Source organism: Rosa rugosa, chromosome 1, assembly GCF_958449725.1.
Source record: "Rosa rugosa chromosome 1, drRosRugo1.1, whole genome shotgun sequence".
NCBI lineage: Eukaryota > Viridiplantae > Streptophyta > Magnoliopsida > Rosales > Rosaceae > Rosa > Rosa rugosa.
The window spans coordinates 29,699,392-29,718,772 of NC_084820.1; the positions used below are offsets into that span (position 1 = coordinate 29,699,392).

Here is a 19,381-nt window from a genome sequence, read left to right on the forward strand (position 1 = left end):
TACAAATAATTTACAAGTAAATTTTTTTTTTTTTTGGTCACCATATAAACAAAACAAAACAAATATTCACAATGTGACAAATGATTTTTCAATCCCCAGCAACGGCGCCAAAAATTGATGCGCTTTTTGCGAGCGCATAATTTAACCCTGAAAATATCGTTAGTAGTATAAGCAAATAGGGATCGTTCTATTCCGGGGATTGAGGGTACACCTGTCATTGTCAAACAATTAAAATCATTTTACACGAAATTAGGGGGGATTTTTGGTTTTTGATTTTCGAAAATAAATAAAGTAAACAAACTAATTAAAATGCAAAAACATAAAAATACAAATGGAATGAGAGAACAAAGATCAAAACCAAAACTATGATTAAAATCGATTCAAACCCTAATATTGTTCATCTAAGTCATGAGAAAGGAGTTGATCATGTGAAACATTCGAAAGCAAATGAATTCCCATTTTTTACTTTTCAATGCTAATTAATCTAAGCGAAAGCACCTAGATTAATCCTATCAAACATGCAATCAAACCCTAGAAAGCTAGTCAATCATGTCATGTTTAATGCATTACACATAAAGAAAGGCTATCAACTCAAGTGTACAACTTAGTATGGAAAAGTCCACCTAATTGCAATCCTCGTTAATTAAATTCGATCTTTGCTCAAAACATTTACTACTTTGATTCAAGTTTACACAAAACGAAAAGTCGATTTCATGTTCTTAAACCTAGCACCAATTATATCGAAACCCTAAGTGTTTGCAACCACATAAGATTAAAATACAAAAGTTATCTATAACGCAAATTTAATTAAACAAACCCACATAAGCAACTCTCGAATTACAATAATAGAATCTGAAAATTCTCATTTAATCATAAAAATTCCAGAAATAATAACTTTGTTCAATCATGAATGTCAACTAAAGCAAACCAACGAAATTCAAACAAAGGTTACAAAGTAGAGGTCGAATTACACCGTGGATGGAAGATGAGGATGGATGATTTTCGTTGTGATCCTTGAAGCTTGAAAGCAAGTCTTCAATGGTGGATGGTGGAGGAATAGTCACGGCTCCTTCTTCTCCCTTCGGCCTTGCTTGAACTCCGTGGCTTGATACGCTCAAAGCAAGCGCATAATTTAACCCTATAAATATCATTAGTAGTATAAGCAAGTAGGGATCGTTCTATTCCGGGGATTGAGGGTACACCTGTCATTGTCAAACAATTAAACAATTAAAATTAAAACAAAGTAATATAATCACAAAGATATTCACAAGTATAAACATATTTACGAAAAAGGGGGAATTTTGGATTTTGGATTCGAAAATAAACTAAGTTAAGAAAACAAATAAAACACATAAACATAATTAAACGAATGGAATGAGAGAACAAAGATCAAAACCGAAACTTATGATTAAAATTGATTCAAACCCTAATATTGTTCATCTAAGTCATGAGAAAGGAGTTGATCATGTGAAACATTCGAAAGCAAATGAATTCCCATTTTTTACTTTTCAATGCTAATTAACCTAAGCGAAAGCACCTAGATTAATCCTATCAAACATGCAATCAAACCCTAGAAAGCTAGTCAATCATGTCATGTTTAACGCATTACACATAGAGAAAGGCTATCAACTCAAGTGTACAACTTAGTATGGAAAAGTCCACCTAATTGCAATTCTCTTTAATTAAATTCGATCTTTGTACAAAACCTTTACTACTTTGATTCAAGTTTACACAAAACGAAAAGTCGATTTCATGTTCTTAAACCTAGCACCAATTATATCGAAACCCTAAGTGTTTGCAACCACATAAGATTAAAATACAAAAGTTATCCATAATGCAAATTTAATTAAACAAACCCACATAAGCAACTCTTGAATCACAATATATGAATCTGAAAATTCTCAATTAATCATAAAATTCCAGAAATTAACAATTGTTCAAACATATATGTCAACTAAGGCAAAACCAACGAAATACAAAGCAAAGGTTACAAAGTAGAGGTCGAATTACACCGTGGATGGAAGATGAAGATGGGTGAATAACGTTGAATCCTTTGAGACTCGAAAGCAAGCTTCAGAGGTGGAGGATGGATGATGATGCTCACGGCTTGGTTCTTCTCTTCCTTGGCCTTGCTTGAACTTCGTGGCTTGCCCTAGAGGATGTTGGAAAGGAAAATGGAAAGGAAATGGAGAGACAAAGAAGATGGAATGGATGAAGGAATGTGGTTAGAGTGAGAGGAGAAGGTGTTTATATAGGGAAGAAAAAGAAGAGTGAAATGATAAATGGAAGAAAAATAATGAAAGTGGTTTGTAAAATATGGAAAAGATGGAGTAATGATGAAATGAAAGCAAGGCATGAAGGTGCAGAAGTATGGAAGTGATGATGATCTATTGGAGCAGAAAAATATATCCAAGGAAAAAGAGAAAAGCATCTAGCTTTCTTCATGTGGGTAGGAAACTTGAACATGTGGTGTTGAGCTGTTTTTAGATCAGTTTCTGCCCCTTTATTCCTTCAATTATTTCTCCAACAGGACTTCAGATTTGGCTCGTGACTTCTTCATATGAAATGATCTACCATGAGTGTAGATCATTTTGGTAAAATTTCAGAATTTATTTCCATGCCTTTGGGCCAGAATCTCTGCTGGACTCCTTACGGGTCCAGTTTTCCAGTTTTGCTTCTGCAGGAAATTGGGCTGACTGTTTGAAGGCCTTCCACTCAAAACTAGCTCTGGCACTCTTCATAAGAAATGATCCTTAGGATGTCTAGAATGGATCTGGAAAGTTTCAGCTCATTTAGAGTTCATTTGGTTAGGCGGCCGCTCCTTCTTCCTTGCTTGGCTTGGTTTCTCCTAGCCGGAGTAGGAAAATGTGTAAAATTGACATTTTAGTACATTTCCATTTTTCTCCACCATTTATAGGTAAGTGTGGACCTAATGCTCATTTCACCATCATTTACTCCAATGTACCTAAGAAAATAGAAATTGAGTTAAAAATCGATTCGTTAAGGAATTAACTAAGCAAAATGTGAGGAATTAACTATTAAAATACCACTTTAAAATGCTCCTATCATGGCTTGCTTTAGAGGATGGAGAGAAAATGAGAGAAGCTCACGGCAACAATATAATTTTTCTGAATTTTTCTAAGGGATGTGGAACCCTTTTCAACGTCAAAGAGGTGGGTATATATAGGAGCACGGCTAGGGTTCACAAAGCAATCAGAAATTTCCACATAGCTTCCACCAATGAGAATTCGCCAAGTAAGCTTTGTGATGTAGTCCAACCAATCAAAATTCTCTAAAATACCTCCCTAATATTTAATTGCCGAATTTCCTTGGAATTATTCTGATTTTCTTCATGAATTTCGGCCAATATTCCTTTAGGGAATTTAGGGATGCACCTAGACACGTTTTCAGCTTTTCTTGGTCTCCACCTTTTTCTCTTTCCTTTTATTTCTCCCTTGAATCTCTCTTGGCGTCATCTCCTTGATTATTTCTTATTTTCACGTTGGCAATCACACCAAATTATTTCTCCAACAATATTTCCTTCCCATAAAAGTCTCCCAAGAAAATCTCTCCTTGAAATCATCAATCAATCATCTTTAATTCCCATGTTGTCACCTTGTTTTTTCTCCTTAAGTATTACACGGCAAATTTAATCCCCAAGGAAAATATATTTTCCTTTTTAAAAACTCTTCCTTGATTTCCTCTTGCTTTGGACGGCAAAACTCTTAAGTCTCCACATTTTTCTCTTGACGTCACAAAACCCTAGTTTACATGGGCTTTATCCACTTTTGCCGAAAGTCCATCTTGCTTGATAATTCTTGGGCCTTCTTGCGTCCTCTTCAAACCTTGATGTCTCCAACGTCATGTCCATCATAATTTCGATCACACATCTCAATGGGCTTCAGAGTTTTGCTTCACACAGTTTCCTTTTTCGAACAGGATTTCCTGGTTGGACCAGGAAAGCTTCATTTCTTCATTTCTGCTCAATTGTGTGGTCCTTTGCATCTCATTTTTGCTCCCCTTGGTGTTCGCAAGCTCCTCTTTCCATTTGTGAGTTCATTTCCACTTTTTAGCTCCGAGGTCCTGAAAATAGAAACTAGTAAGAAAAATAGAAACTTTCCTAAAATGAAAAATGGCAACTTTCCTAAACTGAAAATGGAAACTTTCCAAAAATGAAAAATAGAAACTACAAAATAGAAACTTTCTACAAATAGGAACTTTCCCAATCAAAGAATGGAAACTTTCCTAAACAGAGTTTTAATAAGGAAATAACGCAAGAAATGTAGGGAAAAGCAAGTAAAACGTCGCATTAAAATGCTCCTATCAGTTTCTCATTGGTTGGATGACATAGCAGAGCTGACGTGACATTATCTGATTGGTTAATGCTGTGTGGATCAATCTTGAAGACTTGGAGACTAAGTTGACATCCTCCTATAAATAGGAGCATTCTCTACACCACTTCTCACACAATACAACACAATACACCATCAAACACACCTCATAATTCAGAAATTCTCTCCATAACGTCAAGCTCTCTCTCCATCCTCTAGTGCAATCCACAGTTTTTCAAGTAAGGAAGAAGAAGAAGGAGCCGTGAGCATCATCATCCATCCTCCACCTTGAAGACTTGCTTCCAAGATTCAAGAACCCAACGTCAACACCTCCATCCCCATCTCCATCTCACGGTGTAATTCAACCTCTTTCTTTGTAACCTTGTTTGATTTTCGTGAAATTGTTTGTAGTTGAGAATAATATTTGAACAAAGTTTAAATCCAAATTCTTATGATTGAATGAATTTTCGATTCCTATAATTGTGATTCTAAGTTGCTTTTGTGAGATTGTTCAATTAAATTTGCTTTACATAAAACTTTTATATGTTTATGTTCTTTGGTGGCCAACTTAGGATATATGCATGTAATTGATGCTAGATTTAAGTTTATGATTCACCTAATAGTTTTGTGAACTTGAATCAAAAGTAGTAAAGGCTTTGGACAAAAGTCGAATTTAATTGAAAAGGATTGCAAATAGATGAACTTTTTCATACTAGGTTGTGCACTTAAGTTGATAACATTTCTCTTGTTAATTGCGTTGAACATGTCTTGATTAGCTAGCTTTCTAGACTTTGATTGCATGTTTGATAGGATTGATCTAGGTGCTTTCACTTAGGTTAATTAGTAAAGGAAAGTAAAATATGGGAAATCATTTGCTTCAAATGTTTTACATGATCAAATTCTTTCTCATGACTTGGAAGAACAATTGTAGGGTTGAATCGAATTTGATACTTGGAATGGGTTTTGATCTTTGTTTCTTATGTTTCATTCTTGTATAAGTGTTTGTATATTTTCTTTTGTTTTATTTTTATTTTCGTAAACCAACTCTTAAAACCCCCCTTTTTCGTTACTTGTATATATTTTTGTAAATATTATACTTTGTTTTTTTTTTAATTCTTTATTTGTTTGACAATGACAGGTGTACCTCAATCCCCGGAATAGAACGACCCCTATTTACTATATACTAACGATGACATTTGTAGGGTTAAATTATGCGCTTGCTTTTAGCGTTATCAATTTTTGGCGCCGTTGCCGGGGATTGAAAAATCACTTGTTTTTGTTTATAATTGTTGTATATAAACTGTTTGAAACTTAGTGTAAATTAACTAAGTTGTTTTTTTATATTGTTGAATACGAGTTTTAATTGTAAGTTGTAAATTGAGAGGAATATGTGAAGTCTCTTTTGTTAATATTGGCCTAAACCCCTTATTGGTACCTAGTTCAGGTCCCTTAAGGTTGAGGGCGACCTTTATTAACACTTATTGAACTGTCTTCACACTTATGAACTTTTTCATCTTAGTAAGTATAGCCTATGTGGAATGGTGTCTAGGAAGGGGACAACGTTCATGACGGGTTTTTGAATCCAGAAATGCTTCCAAATGGGCCTAAACCACTATGTGGGAGTAGCTCATGCCAAAATGGATTTTTCCTCTCGTGTTCGCCCTCCCCTACCTGGCCATTTCAGTAAGGTTGCCCAAATGATGTGAAAGGGAGTTCGTGTCTAGGCAACTATACTTGGGCCGCATGTCCTCCTTGATTTAGCTCTTGGAATTAGATTCGATATCAACAATATTTATAACAAAAGGAAATGTTGTGATACACTAAGGTAAAAAAAAAAAAAAAAAAAATTAACTTGTGTCTTTTGTACAATGTACTTGTTAATTAAACTTGTAGTTTGTAATTCATAGTTAAACTTGTTTGTATTTTTTTGTATTTCTTTGTTAATTATAGTCACTAACTTTATTTAATGGAGGTTCTGTCTGGTTGAAAGACGTTAAACTCAAGCGCTGCTTGGGAGGCAACCCAATTCAGAAGTAGCTGTGAAGGAGTCTACAAACACAGATTTGCTTTCTCTTTCCCTATTTCTTTTTATTTTTCAATTTTTCTCCTTTGGTTTTTTTTTTTTAGGATTTGTTTTCATAAATGCCTTCTATCTATGCTTATTTGTCTCATTGCATGCTTATAATTGATTACATTGAGGACAATGCAATATTTAAGTGTGGGGGAAGGGATTTATATTTTTGTCTTTTATTTTGAGTCCTATATATTGAAAAATACAAAAAAATTGAAAAAATGTCAAAAAAAAAAAAAAAATTTGTTTTCATTTTTGTTTTTGTTTTTGAGTCATAGGATGCCTTTCAATTGTCTAGGATGATTCTATATCTCTGAAATTATGGCTAAAAGAGGATCACAATATTGAGATGATTTTAAATGGTATTCTTTGGTTAATTGAGATATATGAAAAATATATGCATGAGTAGTGGATATGGATTTCGTAACCTTGGTACAGAATATGAGCATGTTAAGTTGAGTTTTGATTCATAAAAGCCCATGTGAGATATTTGAGCCCATGTCCCTTTTTCTTGGAGTGATAAATGAAAAATATATTCTTATTTTCATAGCGATGATTTGATGATCTCATTATTCTTTCATTTGATTGATTGCTTGCCATATATTAAGTTTAATGGACTAGAGAATGCTAGAATTCGCTCTTGTGCTTGTTGAGATGTTTTGTCAATACATGGCCCTGATTCTGGAAAGGATAGAGGCACCCTAGGAATCACCACAATTGCCAAATAAGCCTGTATCCCCATTTGTGCCCGTCGTGGGACCCCCTTAGATAAACCCCTTTGAGCCTACATTAAGCCTTTTCTTTCATCACCCTAAAAATCCTTAACCTGAACTTTAGTATAGTTATAATCCTACCATTTGTTCTAAAAACTTAGTGGAGCTATCTTTTGAGACTTACTACATGATGGTGGCAAGGATGAGAAGAGGTGAAAGTTCAAGTGTGGGGTTAGACTTGTCCATGAAAAAAAAAAATATGTGGAAGCCGAAAAACAAAAAGAAAAAAAAATATATGCTTATGGATTTTAGTCCCCCCATACTTTGTGGATTTGAAGTTTGTTTTGAATTGAAGGCCCACTATAGAAAATTTGGTCTTTGTCCAGTTCATGAGAGTTCAAAGGAAGTTTAGGCCCAACATGAAGATATTAGGCTTTTATTTTGCCTCTATGGGTGTGACGTTTCGAATGCCTTGGTGGATTTCTAGAAGTCTCTCTACATCAACATGAGCTCTACTAGGTTTTTAGGATACTTTGTTAAATTCCTTACCCTTTGTTTCTTAAAACCTTGAGCCTTGGCCCCATTACAACTCTTTATAAGACCTTTTTGATCCTTAAGATGAGACAGCCTTTGATATAAGAGTTATAAGAGTTGAACCTATGGCTTGGGTCCATTCGTGCAAGTAGTTGATATCTTTCATGAGATCTTTGAAAAAAAAAATTATATTCACAAAGTGCTTTTCGTTTCTTATATATGTGAGCTATTTTTTTGCCTCAAAATATTTTCTCTCACATATAATTGAGTGATTATAATCTTTTAAGCATTGCCTTGATCTCAAAGAAGAAAGAGTGGATATACCTTGTCAGGATATGAATCATACTTGTCTGAAACATGCTGAGCTCCACCCCATCACCATTGTTACAACCAAGCCTTACTTGTGTATGTGTGGATTATATGTTTCAATTAACTCTCGAATATCTAAATATTGATTCTTGGTTGAGTGCTAATCTTGATGCTATGAAAGTAAGAGATTTCTGAGAAAAATAGTTGAAAGGCTTAGTAGTTTTTGAGTCAAGTGTCCTTGAGTCTTTTACATTTTCTATACTTGGTGTATTTCATGAGTCATTGAGTCTTTGTTTTTAATTTCTTTGTTTTGAATTTGCTAAGGGACTAGCAAAACCTAAGTGTGGGGGAATTTGATAGGAGCATTTTAATGCGACGTTTTAAGTGTTATTTCCTCATATTTACTTAGTTATTTCCTTAAATAAATCCTTCTTGTTTAGGAAAGTTACTATTTTAAGAAAGTTTATATTTTTAGTAATTTTAATAAAAGTTTCTATTTTTAGGTGCACTGGAGAAATGAAGAGAAATGACAAAAAATGAGGAGTCCTGATGATAATAGGATACATGGGTGGACTAGGAGAGCCCAAGAACAAGCTCAAAACGTCATCTACAAAGGTGATATGGATTGGGAGTCATTTTTGGCAAGAAAAGATGTTTAAAAATCAGATTTTGGGTCATTATTAGACACAAACTGATTTTGGCCGAATTTCAAGAATATATATGGATAATGACATCTCAATTAAATCCTAAATGCATGATTATGGCCAAAGGAAGATTTCAACAGATAAGGAAGGAGAATTTCAAGGAAGCAAAACAAGCAGAAAGGTTGAAAACAGGTCCAGATACATTCCTTGATGTCCGCACTCCATCCTTGGCCAAAATTGAGAAGACAAATCAGAAAATAATCATGCAATTAATTCAAAAATAATCTCCCTAAATCAAGGTGTTAAATTGGAGGTTTCTCATTGGTTGGATGACATAGCAGAGCTGACGTGGCATTATCTGATTGGTTAATGCTGTGTGGATCAATCTTGAAGACTTGGAGACTAAGTTGACATCCTCCTATAAATAGGAGCATTCTCTACACCACTTCTCACACAATACAACACAATACACCATCAAACACACCTCATAATTCAGAAATTCTCTCCATAACGTCAAGCTCTCTCTCCATCCTCTAGTGCAATCCACAGTTTTTCAAGTAAGGAAGAAGAAGAAGGAGCCGTGAGCATCATCATCCATCCTCCACCTTGAAGACTTGCTTCCAAGATTCAAGAACCCAACGTCAACACCTCCATCCCCATCTCCATCTCACGGTGTAATTCAACCTCTTTCTTTGTAACCTTGTTTGATTTTCGTGAAATTGTTTGTAGTTGAGAATAATATTTGAACAAAGTTTAAATCCAAATTCTTATGATTGAATGAATTTTCGATTCCTATAATTGTGATTCTAAGTTGCTTTTGTGAGATTGTTCAATTAAATTTGCTTTACATAAAACTTTTATATGTTTATGTTCTTTGGTGGCCAACTTAGGATATATGCATGTAATTGATGCTAGATTTAAGTTTATGATTCACCTAATAGTTTTGTGAACTTGAATCAAAAGTAGTAAAGGCTTTGGACAAAAGTCGAATTTAATTGAAAAGGATTGCAAATAGATGAACTTTTTCATACTAGGTTGTGCACTTAAGTTGATAACATTTCTCTTGTTAATTGCGTTGAACATGTCTTGATTAGCTAGCTTTCTAGACTTTGATTGCATGTTTGATAGGATTGATCTAGGTGCTTTCACTTAGGTTAATTAGTAAAGGAAAGTAAAATATGGGAAATCATTTGCTTCAAATGTTTTACATGATCAAATTCTTTCTCATGACTTGGAAGAACAATTGTAGGGTTGAATCGAATTTGATACTTGGAATGGGTTTTGATCTTTGTTTCTTATGTTTCATTCTTGTATAAGTGTTTGTATATTTTCTTTTGTTTTATTTTTATTTTCGTAAACCAACTCTTAAAACCCCCCTTTTTCGTTACTTGTATATATTTTTGTAAATATTATACTTTGTTTTTTTTTTTAATTCTTTATTTGTTTGACAATGACAGGTGTACCCTCAATCCCCGGAATAGAACGATCCCTATTACTATATACTAACGATGACATTTGTAGGGTTAAATTATGCGCTTCCTTTTAGCGTTATCACATTTAAAGATTTTTTATGTTTTAATATTACTATTATTATTATTTTGTGTGCCTCAATAGACTTAAATTTCTGGCTCCGCCACTGCATCCCATTCTGATTGTAGAGGCGAACTGTGTAAAGTGTGACAAAGCACTGTACAAAGGATGGAATAGAGGGGTTAACTTCTTAGAGAGAGTATCAGTGCATGCACCGACGTAAACTTATACCAACATAAATGGACAGTTAGAGATAACATCAAGTACATTTTTGTATTATTAAAAAAAGTTATAAATATCAACGACTGAGATCTGTTGAATTTGTTGGGTCACTTACACCGACGACCGACGATGCATAGAAGAATTTTCGCTGCTCTTATTCTTTTTCTCTTTTGGCTCAAAACGAGGAGAAATTTTAAATACACACCCCTAACTACTTAAGGGTGTGTATTAAAAACTTCTCCAAAACGAGGGATAGAGCGGCAACAAACATCTTTATACGCAATGTAATAATAGAGAAAAATGAAGAGATACAAAGAGACAAATCAAAACCTTCCTAACGAAACACAACATACGAGGATAAAACAAGCTAACAAAACGAAACTGTGGAAGACCTAAATGGTCACTGTTACAGCACAGAATTCTGCTCTATTCATACTAGAATCTTCTACTCTTCAGCTTTTATTATCTTGGAAGTGAATGGATCTATGATTACCTCCGACTTAGGGCGCTTTTCCTCACATTTACTCAAGGATCAAACCGGACTCTCGGGATCTATTTGAGAGATCAGCTAAAGGACATTGCATCTAACAGGCTGAGAATTATCCTTCTAGCTAGCTCCAGTACTTGGAAATGAGTTCTATCTAGAGCTCATCTAGAAGAAGATGGAGAAGAAAGAGAAGGTAGGGAAGGAAGCCACCCGGAGTTAACATTATGGTTTTTACTCGTTACTTTCGGTTCACTCCTAATTAACCTAGAAAATGTCAACAGAACAATATCAGCATTTTCTATTTTGCTGGTTTCAATTCAGTCTAGAATGAGCATATTAATATATTTGTCAACAACTGAACTGTTAAACTTCCACTACACATCAGAAAAATTGAAGTTTATATCCAAATTACATTATCAGTGCATTTAAAACCACTCAGGGCAACTAGAATTCAGAAGAAACATAACCCATCCATCATACAAGTTCCCTACCACGTCCTACAACCATGTCACCTAGCAACAACAAAAAGCTGGCCGGGTCTCCATGGAAAAACTTCAACTGATAAGATTGTAGACTTCCCTTGCTCTATTACTCTGATTCAGGGGAGCCACCTGGGACCAGCTGCATTGTGCCCATAATATTAGAAGATTGATGAGTTAAAGCTTGCAGATAATAGTTTAAAGCGTAGATGATCAGATGCAAAGTTTAATGGGTGGAGAATTATCTGGGATATTGGAATTTCTCATGCAAATCTTTTGCAAGGGTTTCGAAACAAGGTCACAGAAATTGGATCAACCACATGAAGACGAGCCGAACTGAATTCAACGGAAATCCCAATTCTTACAATGGCAATGTTGTTTCCGTTGAGTAAAATCTGATCAAGCTTGGTTATCCTTCTTCCTTCTGCAGTAATCTCACTGCAATACAAAGAGATAAGCACACATTAAACCTACAATATAAAAGCTTTCCGATATTAGCAGGTACAAAAATAACACAAAATGTCAGGTAAATTATTCAAGTAAGTAGTCTAAAATGCGCACGCACACGCACAAAAACAAAATAAAATAGAGAAACGGAGAGGAAAGGGGCCTGAAAAGCCAATAAGAGACTGTGACTAATCGGATATGTCTACATTCTATTGAGAAGAGTTTCCCAGCACCTCATATTAGCAAAGAAGCCAAATAGCCAAACAATAAGACCAAACATATGAGGCTATTGAGTATGGACAAGGGACTCGTCAGAAATAAAGATAGACAACTGTAAGACTAAATATGAAATGAAAAAATCAAAATTGCAACCTTGCAGGTGCTTGCATCTGTTATTATGTTCGGTTCACTGGAATTATTGACAGTGTTAAAAGCGGCACAAATTTATTATCAGAATCTGCAGCTACTCTTTCTTATCTGCATTTTTCTTCTGCATAAAATCACTTGCAGCCGATCATTCATGGAAATATCAAGTCTTCAGATATATTATCCACAGATCGCTTCGTGGCCGAAGTCACTGGTTTTGAGCTTCTAGGCTAGTCCCTAGCTACTACTGAATCCTAGATAAGCACATTGGTTCAGAGGACATGCACATAAAAGTGATGTCTGTAAGGCTTTGGATCAAGCGGTTTTGTTGGACGGGGGAGATGCCCGTGTGCTTAAAAAGACCTGAAAGTCAAAGAATCATAACTTCACATTTTGTTTAATTTGTCCGTGGAGTGAAGTTTGCCTACTTCAGATTCTTGTGCCACAAGTAGTTGTAATTGAGGGAAACAGAGAACTAAGTGAGAGAAGTTGAGTAGCGCAGAAAGGCCTGGAATGGAATGTTGTATGACACAGAGAGCAGCCTACATAGTTCAAATAAACAGCCCCTACATTACAATGAAAACGTATTTAAATTTGACTCACCCTGTATCTCAGTTACCAATTTTCCCATTTCCCATTTTCTTTTAAATATAATTAGGAGATGCTTTTTATGTAACAGTATTGTGTTAGGTTACTTGTATATTACTTGTATATCACTCAAACGTCTATGTTTTATGTTGTGTTTTTAAGTTTGGTTTGCCTTTACTGAACGTGAGGTTGTCAAATACGCAAAATTTAAAGACAAGTGGGGGAGGGCAAATCAATCTTTTTATAAATGAGGTTAACACTCTTGCCCAAATCAACAATAAAAAAATGTGATCAAGTTGTTGGGCTACTGTTTAGAGACTAAAGTTCCCATTTCGGTTCTCTAATCAGAGCCTTTTCAGAAAAAATGGGAAGATTGCACTGGCATATTGGGATATCCTCATAGAGATAGCAGCAGGGGAATGTCAAAGTGTTCCAACGTATATAAATCAGTCAATAAAAGAGCAATCATAACTTCCAATTTCCTTCTTCCATCGAATTACAAATTGGCCTGTTGCAGAATCTTGCACTACAAGTTATGGAAGAAAACAGAGCTTGCACAAAGATGCCTCAAGTTGAATAGTCAAGAAAGGCTCACAATGGAAGAAGCGGCCGGAGGGTAAAAGATGGAAGAGGCTGTCGGAATCTTACAGTTCATGCTACTTGACAACTATCTTGACATTGAGAGTAGTAGTTGATGGTAAATTAGAAAATAGGGCAGTTGTCCAATTGATTGGGTGAACGATAGGTAGCTAGCTACTTTAATTGTCATTTTCCTTTCTTGTTTTTCTCCTTCCTATACTTTTGCTTCTAATAATGCAAAGGTTATGCAAAGTTGCAAACGTCCTTTCATTTCCTGGACACAGTGTGCTGGGAAACCCGTTGGGACAAAACAATCAATACTACAAGTATCAATAACTTTCCAAACAACATTACAAGTGTAGCTATCAATAACCATCTGCTTATCGGAACATATTAGGCTAAACCAAATAACTAAATCCATATATACAAACAAACATGTATGTTGCATGCCCACATTTATTCAAATGAATCACATATTTGTGGCGAGCCAGCCTTCAGCAAGGTGGCATATCTGGTGGTGGAGGTAAGATTTGAGCTTTAGGTCCCTTTCCATTTTTTACTATAAATGTCGTATCCATGCCCCATGACATATGCCTATCCAGATGGCAATGCATAAACCAAACTCCAGGATTGTCAGCCTTGAATCTGATGGTAGTCCACCCATTTACAGGGACAGCAATGGTGTTTTGAAGAGGAGGATCAACAAGATTGTATTTCAAAGGGTCCTTATCCTTGTCAAAGTTCCCAAGCCCCAATCCAACCACATAGAAACTGTAACCATGAAGATGCATTGGATGGTCATCCCCTGCCACCAAATTAGTCCCCTGAAACACAAGCTCCACTGTCGCGTTGTACTCCAGTACCTGCACCTCTGTCCCTCGTTTTGGGGTCTGAAGGTACAGCGGCAAGTACTGTGCTGTAAAGTTAAACAGCAAAGGCGGGAAATCTGGAAACCGAGTTCCAAATACCCCGTTGACATGGTAATAGTAAGCTTGTAGTATGTCAATGCTAGGGTTCACAAAGCTAATGTTGTTTACACTAGCGGCCAGACGCGTCCCGTTAGGCCCAGCACATGAATTATTGGGGCACTGGAACGTGTTGACGGAGACGGTATAAAACAAGGGAGTTGTAATTTTTCGTGGAACGTCAATGGGATGGTTTTTATCAGCCAAGCTCCTGAGACTACCACTAAAATGAACTGATGCATTAGTGTCATTGTGAGCAGGAAGATTAGGAAAGAAAGGGGTTGAAGAAGGGGTGTAACCCCGATTCTTGTATTGTAGTAGGGCTGTGGTGGTGGTGTTATCATAAGGAACAGCGCCACCTACGTAGGCTGTAGCGGCCATGTAGTAGTGGTTAGGCCTCTGATTAGCATGGAGCAAAAGGTCAATGGTTTGACCAGGTGAGATGGTGACATAATCCGTTGTGAAAGGCTTGGTGTAGCTAGCATCTGTTCCTACGACTGTGACTTTGTGATTGGCGATGGCGAAAAACAGAATCTCTTGCAGACCGGAGTTGATTAGTCTCAGTAGGTAGGTTTTGCCATAATCAACCATCACCTTGAACGTCTCTGCAAATCAGGCACATAATGAGAATTTTAGTACTAAGTAGGTGAAAGAATCTCAGTGCTCCAACAACATCATACATTGGCAAAATAACATACTGATGTTGATATCCTTGGGTTCGGTTTAGAGCTTAAACCGTCTCTGTGCCACAATATTCAATCGGTTTAGCAGTGCATTGAGCGTCAAGGCTCAATTGGCCAAAGACTTTACCCAAGATAAATGATTAATTATATAGTTGGAGTGCTGACCTGATTTAGAGCATGGATACAGATCGCCAGGTTGACCATTGATGAGATAAGCGTCGGAAGTATTAGGTTCCCCTCCGGCTTGAAGAGTTTGAGTATAAAGGTTCCCTATATCTACCTTCCACCACTCTCCTGCAATTTTCAACGCACAACTCAATTCTTTACATTAGTCAAGCGATTAGAATGGATAATTAAAATGATCCATAGCTAATTAAGTACCCAATATGATTGGAATTTCTGCATGAGGCTTGCCAAAAGGGTAATTCTTCTTCTTGTTGGGGTATATGATGATGGGACCGTGGACAGTGGCTCGATCCCACTCACTGTGAGCATGCCACCAAAGGGTGCCTTCCTCCTTTGAGAAAATGATCTTTTGGGTGAACTTGGCTCCCGGTTGAATTGGGCACTGTGTGATATACTCTGGTCCGTCCGACCATGGATTTCTTGGTTGCGCAACACCATGCCTGCTCATGATCAAATAGCTTGTTATATATGGATTGAAAAGCTAAAAACCTGAAACAATCAAGTGATCGAGAACGCACCAGTGGATAGTAATGTTACGATTGCCTTTGTTAAAGACATCGACGATGATAGTGTGTCCTTTATGAACATGCAAAGTCGGTCCCGGAAACTGGCCATTTACAGTCAAGATGTTCTTTGTGCTGCAGAGTCTTTTGTATGGAGTGTTTTCCACCTACATACACATTTAAATCGTTTTATTTAAGTACTCGTTAAAACGATAATTATATGAAACGTACACAACGCCGTATATATATGCATATATAGGCAATACAACGCATAACCTACCACAAAAGTGTAACGAGCTGGCCAAGCTTGGCAATGGAGGAGGAAGCCATTAACAGCCAATAACAACCCCAAAAGTTGCAGATGCAGGCTAATTCTGGAAACCTTCATCTTCAAAACAACATGCACTAATTAATTAGTACAAATGATCGATGTATATATATACATATCGAGCAGTTATATATAGACATGCAGGGGCGGAACTACATAAAGCCTGAGGGGGTTCAGAACACTCCAAGGAATTCAACACGGTAGCTAATTAATGAATACTTTATGTGTAATTGACATACTCCAGCAAATTGAACCCGGCCGGCCCCAGCCTGCCCAGTCTGGAACCCAGTCTAGCTGGGAGGCTCAGCCCCACGCCCGGTTTCATTTATTGAAGTATTACAGGGGGACTTAAAACCTGAACCCCGTGCTACATTAGAAAGATTACAAACATCCTCATAGAGAACATCCCAAATAATAACAGGAGTCTCATCTAATCATACATCAGAAATATAATTAAAACTAGCAATGTGCGCTAACCTATTGGCTACACCGTTTGCTTCACGGAAGATGTGACTAACCTGAATTGAGTGAAAAAATGTCAAATATGACTTACGATCATCGATAATACGCCCAATTTCAGATCTATCTTCCACATCACGCTATAGAGCAGTGACAACAAGGGAACAATCGCTCTCAACATCAATAACGGTCATGTCCTAATGGATCGCCAATAAGAGCCCAACCCTACATGCCCATCAATAACGGTCATCTTCTTCTTATGTAGTCATAATTATATAAATATATATAAAGGAAAATGAGTAGTCATAATAATTATATAGATAATATATAAAGGAAAATGATTTGTGGGCTCAATCAGGTTCAAGATTTGGGATTTGAATTTTTTTATCAAATAAATTATTTATTCATACAGAAGTGTTACAAGTGGTATGGATCGAATGATACAATCAAAGAGCCACTAATGACCGACCTATAACGTCAGACCAACGGGTCTAAACAAGACTTCCTAAAGGAGCTACTAAATCTCTAGTACACCGTGAGGCCGGAACAATGGTCACACAGACCAAGGAGACTCAAAAATCTGACATAGTGCCAACAACATTGGTAAGGACACGTCGGCATACCAACCGGGTAGCAACTCTGAACCCATGAAGGATTTACATGCACTCGAGTCAACCCCACCTCCTGAGTAGTGAATACACGTGATAAAAAGCGGGTGAAAACCATCATCACTCGATTGGCGGTGTCTTTTAATCAGCCAACAACAGAAACAGTCAACCACAAAGGATCAGACATTATTCAAAACAAAGACACAGAAACTAGAAAAGAAAACAACCTAGAAAAAAACAAGGAGATTCAACAACACTCCAGGGCTAAAAGAGAGGCCCAAATTTGAAGATACCTAGACTACCACACTCTGTACCCCACATCAAACCAAGCCTGCCCACCAGCCTAGGACCCAAACCAGCTTCTGTTGCCTATTAATCGCCGTGACCATTGTTCCCTCGCACCTCTGCCGTCCAACCATTGGTTGTAGATCGAGACACCTCACTTGTCTTCACAATCATCGTTGTTGCGGTCACATCCACCAGAATCACGGCCTCACCACCACTCCACCCATTAGCACAACCTCTGGGACACCGCACCGGAACCCGGCTGGAGATCGATCTGACTTTAGATCACTAAGAAACTCCGACCCAAACGATAGAGCACCCAGACCTGCCCAATCTGAACAAACAAACACCGGATCAGGGAGCAAAACCCCTAGCCAAGCACTTTTCCAACACCGAACACCGATCTGGTCCCTCCCTCGCCAGCAAAGATGGATCTGCAACCTTGCCTCACTTCTGCCCTCCTCCTACACCATCACCAACTCACCAAAGCAAACAGACACCGGGATGGAAGCAAAAACGCGTGCACTCCAAAACAACTAAAAACCCCTCCCGGACCGAGACATAGCGGCGTATTTATCGGCTATGCTCGACCTGGAGAGACAAACTCTCGATCTCTGCTTTTCTTTTTTTCTTTGGCGCGTGAGGCGCATTCTAGCTAATAATTAACTGTTTGTTACTTAACTACTACAACCTTTGCCAAAAAAAATCATGACAACCATAGTTTTTTTTTTTTTTTTAAATAAACTACAACCATAGATTTTTTATTAGCTGAAAACTATTCTCATCAAAATAAAATATTTTAAAAAGCTTATCTCTCCTCCTTTTCCTCTCTCTCTCTCTCTCCCCATCTGTTATCTCTAGCCGTTTTGTTGCTTTGGGATTTGGCTTTTCATCGGAGAACCTGGGTTTTGGAGATGATGGGTTAAGAAGAAGGAAATCACGTTCTTCAGTAGTACCCTTTCTTTAACAAGAGAGGTTGGGATTGAAAATTGGGCTTGACATTAAGCAGAAGTAACAATTGAATTTAAGTTGTTACGGCTATAGAGGCTAAGGAAATTGGAGCAGAGGAGGTTCATGGACTTCTGCTTTCAGCCGTAGGAGACGTTGATGCGGGTTGTGGTGGCCATCGACGGCGACGACGGAGGAGGCCACAGAAAGGACTGTTAGAGAGAGAAGAGGGTTTGAGGGAAATAAGGTTGGGTTCGCGCTCGGGTCAGCCGGTCAGGTTAGGGACGGGTTTGTGTGGCAGTCGTGGTCATGGTGGGTGAGAGAGAACTAGTTGCAGAACTTTGTGTTTTATTAAACAATAAGAATTAAAGCTAGTACGGTTCAGATTGGACAGATTCAGTTCGTCCATTGGTTTAAGCGAGTTAAATACCTTAACGGTCATCAATTTGGCTGAAATTTGCAGAGATGATCTATATGTTAATACCTAAAAACTAAACGGTTTAGATGTGGATATGCAACCGAAAAGTGATCCTAAAGTCTAAATGCACACTTTAATTTCAAAGAAAATAATTCTTTTTTTTAACTTTTATGGTTATAATTACGATATTAATGTATATACTTATACCATATTAATTCTGGATCGAGTATATATATATATATATACAACCTTGCTCAGGTGCGGATATCCGCACCTAAGCAAAAAGGTACGGATTTCCATATTTGACCCACTTTTCGATCATATTTTCACATCTTAACTGTTCAGTTTTTAGGTCCTAATGTATAGATCATATCTACAAATTTTCAGCCAAATTGATGATCTTTTAAGCATTCAAAACTGCAATTTACGCGAACGAACCGAATCTGTCGAACCGGAACCGTTCGTGTTTATAATGGTAAATTACAGTTTGAATGCCTTAACGATCATCAATTTGGCTGAAAATTTGTAGAGATGATCTATACATTAGGATCTAAAAACTGAACGGTTAAGATGTGAAAATATGATCGAAAAGTGGGTAAAAACTGGAAATCCGAACTTAAGAAAAACTGCGGACATCCGCAGTGAAGAAGCTCTGTATATATATATATATATATAGGGAAATGATGGAAAATGTCACA

General features: G+C 37.0%; 1 protein-coding gene and 1 long non-coding RNA gene across 2 annotated transcripts; both read right to left on the reverse strand.

Annotated features, from left to right (window-relative positions):
* Window positions 1–837: 837 nt before the first annotated feature.
* LOC133734870 (uncharacterized) lies at window positions 838–3,048 on the reverse strand. Its single transcript, XR_009858630.1, has 2 exons — window positions 2,011–3,048; window positions 838–1,202 (listed from the first exon to the last, which is right to left on the reverse strand). It is a non-coding gene; the product is annotated as an uncharacterized LOC133734870 (long non-coding RNA).
* Window positions 3,049–13,600: 10,552 nt separating this feature from the next.
* On the reverse strand, window positions 13,601–16,148 carry LOC133734879 (laccase-15-like). Its single transcript, XM_062162512.1, has 5 exons — window positions 15,918–16,148; window positions 15,653–15,804; window positions 15,330–15,574; window positions 15,114–15,242; window positions 13,601–14,870 (listed from the first exon to the last, which is right to left on the reverse strand). The coding sequence occupies exons 1-5, from the start codon at window positions 16,023–16,025 to the stop codon at window positions 13,795–13,797; spliced, it is 1,710 nt and encodes a 569-aa protein (XP_062018496.1). The 5' UTR covers window positions 16,026–16,148; the 3' UTR covers window positions 13,601–13,794.
* Between the last annotated feature and the right edge of the window lie 3,233 nt (window positions 16,149–19,381).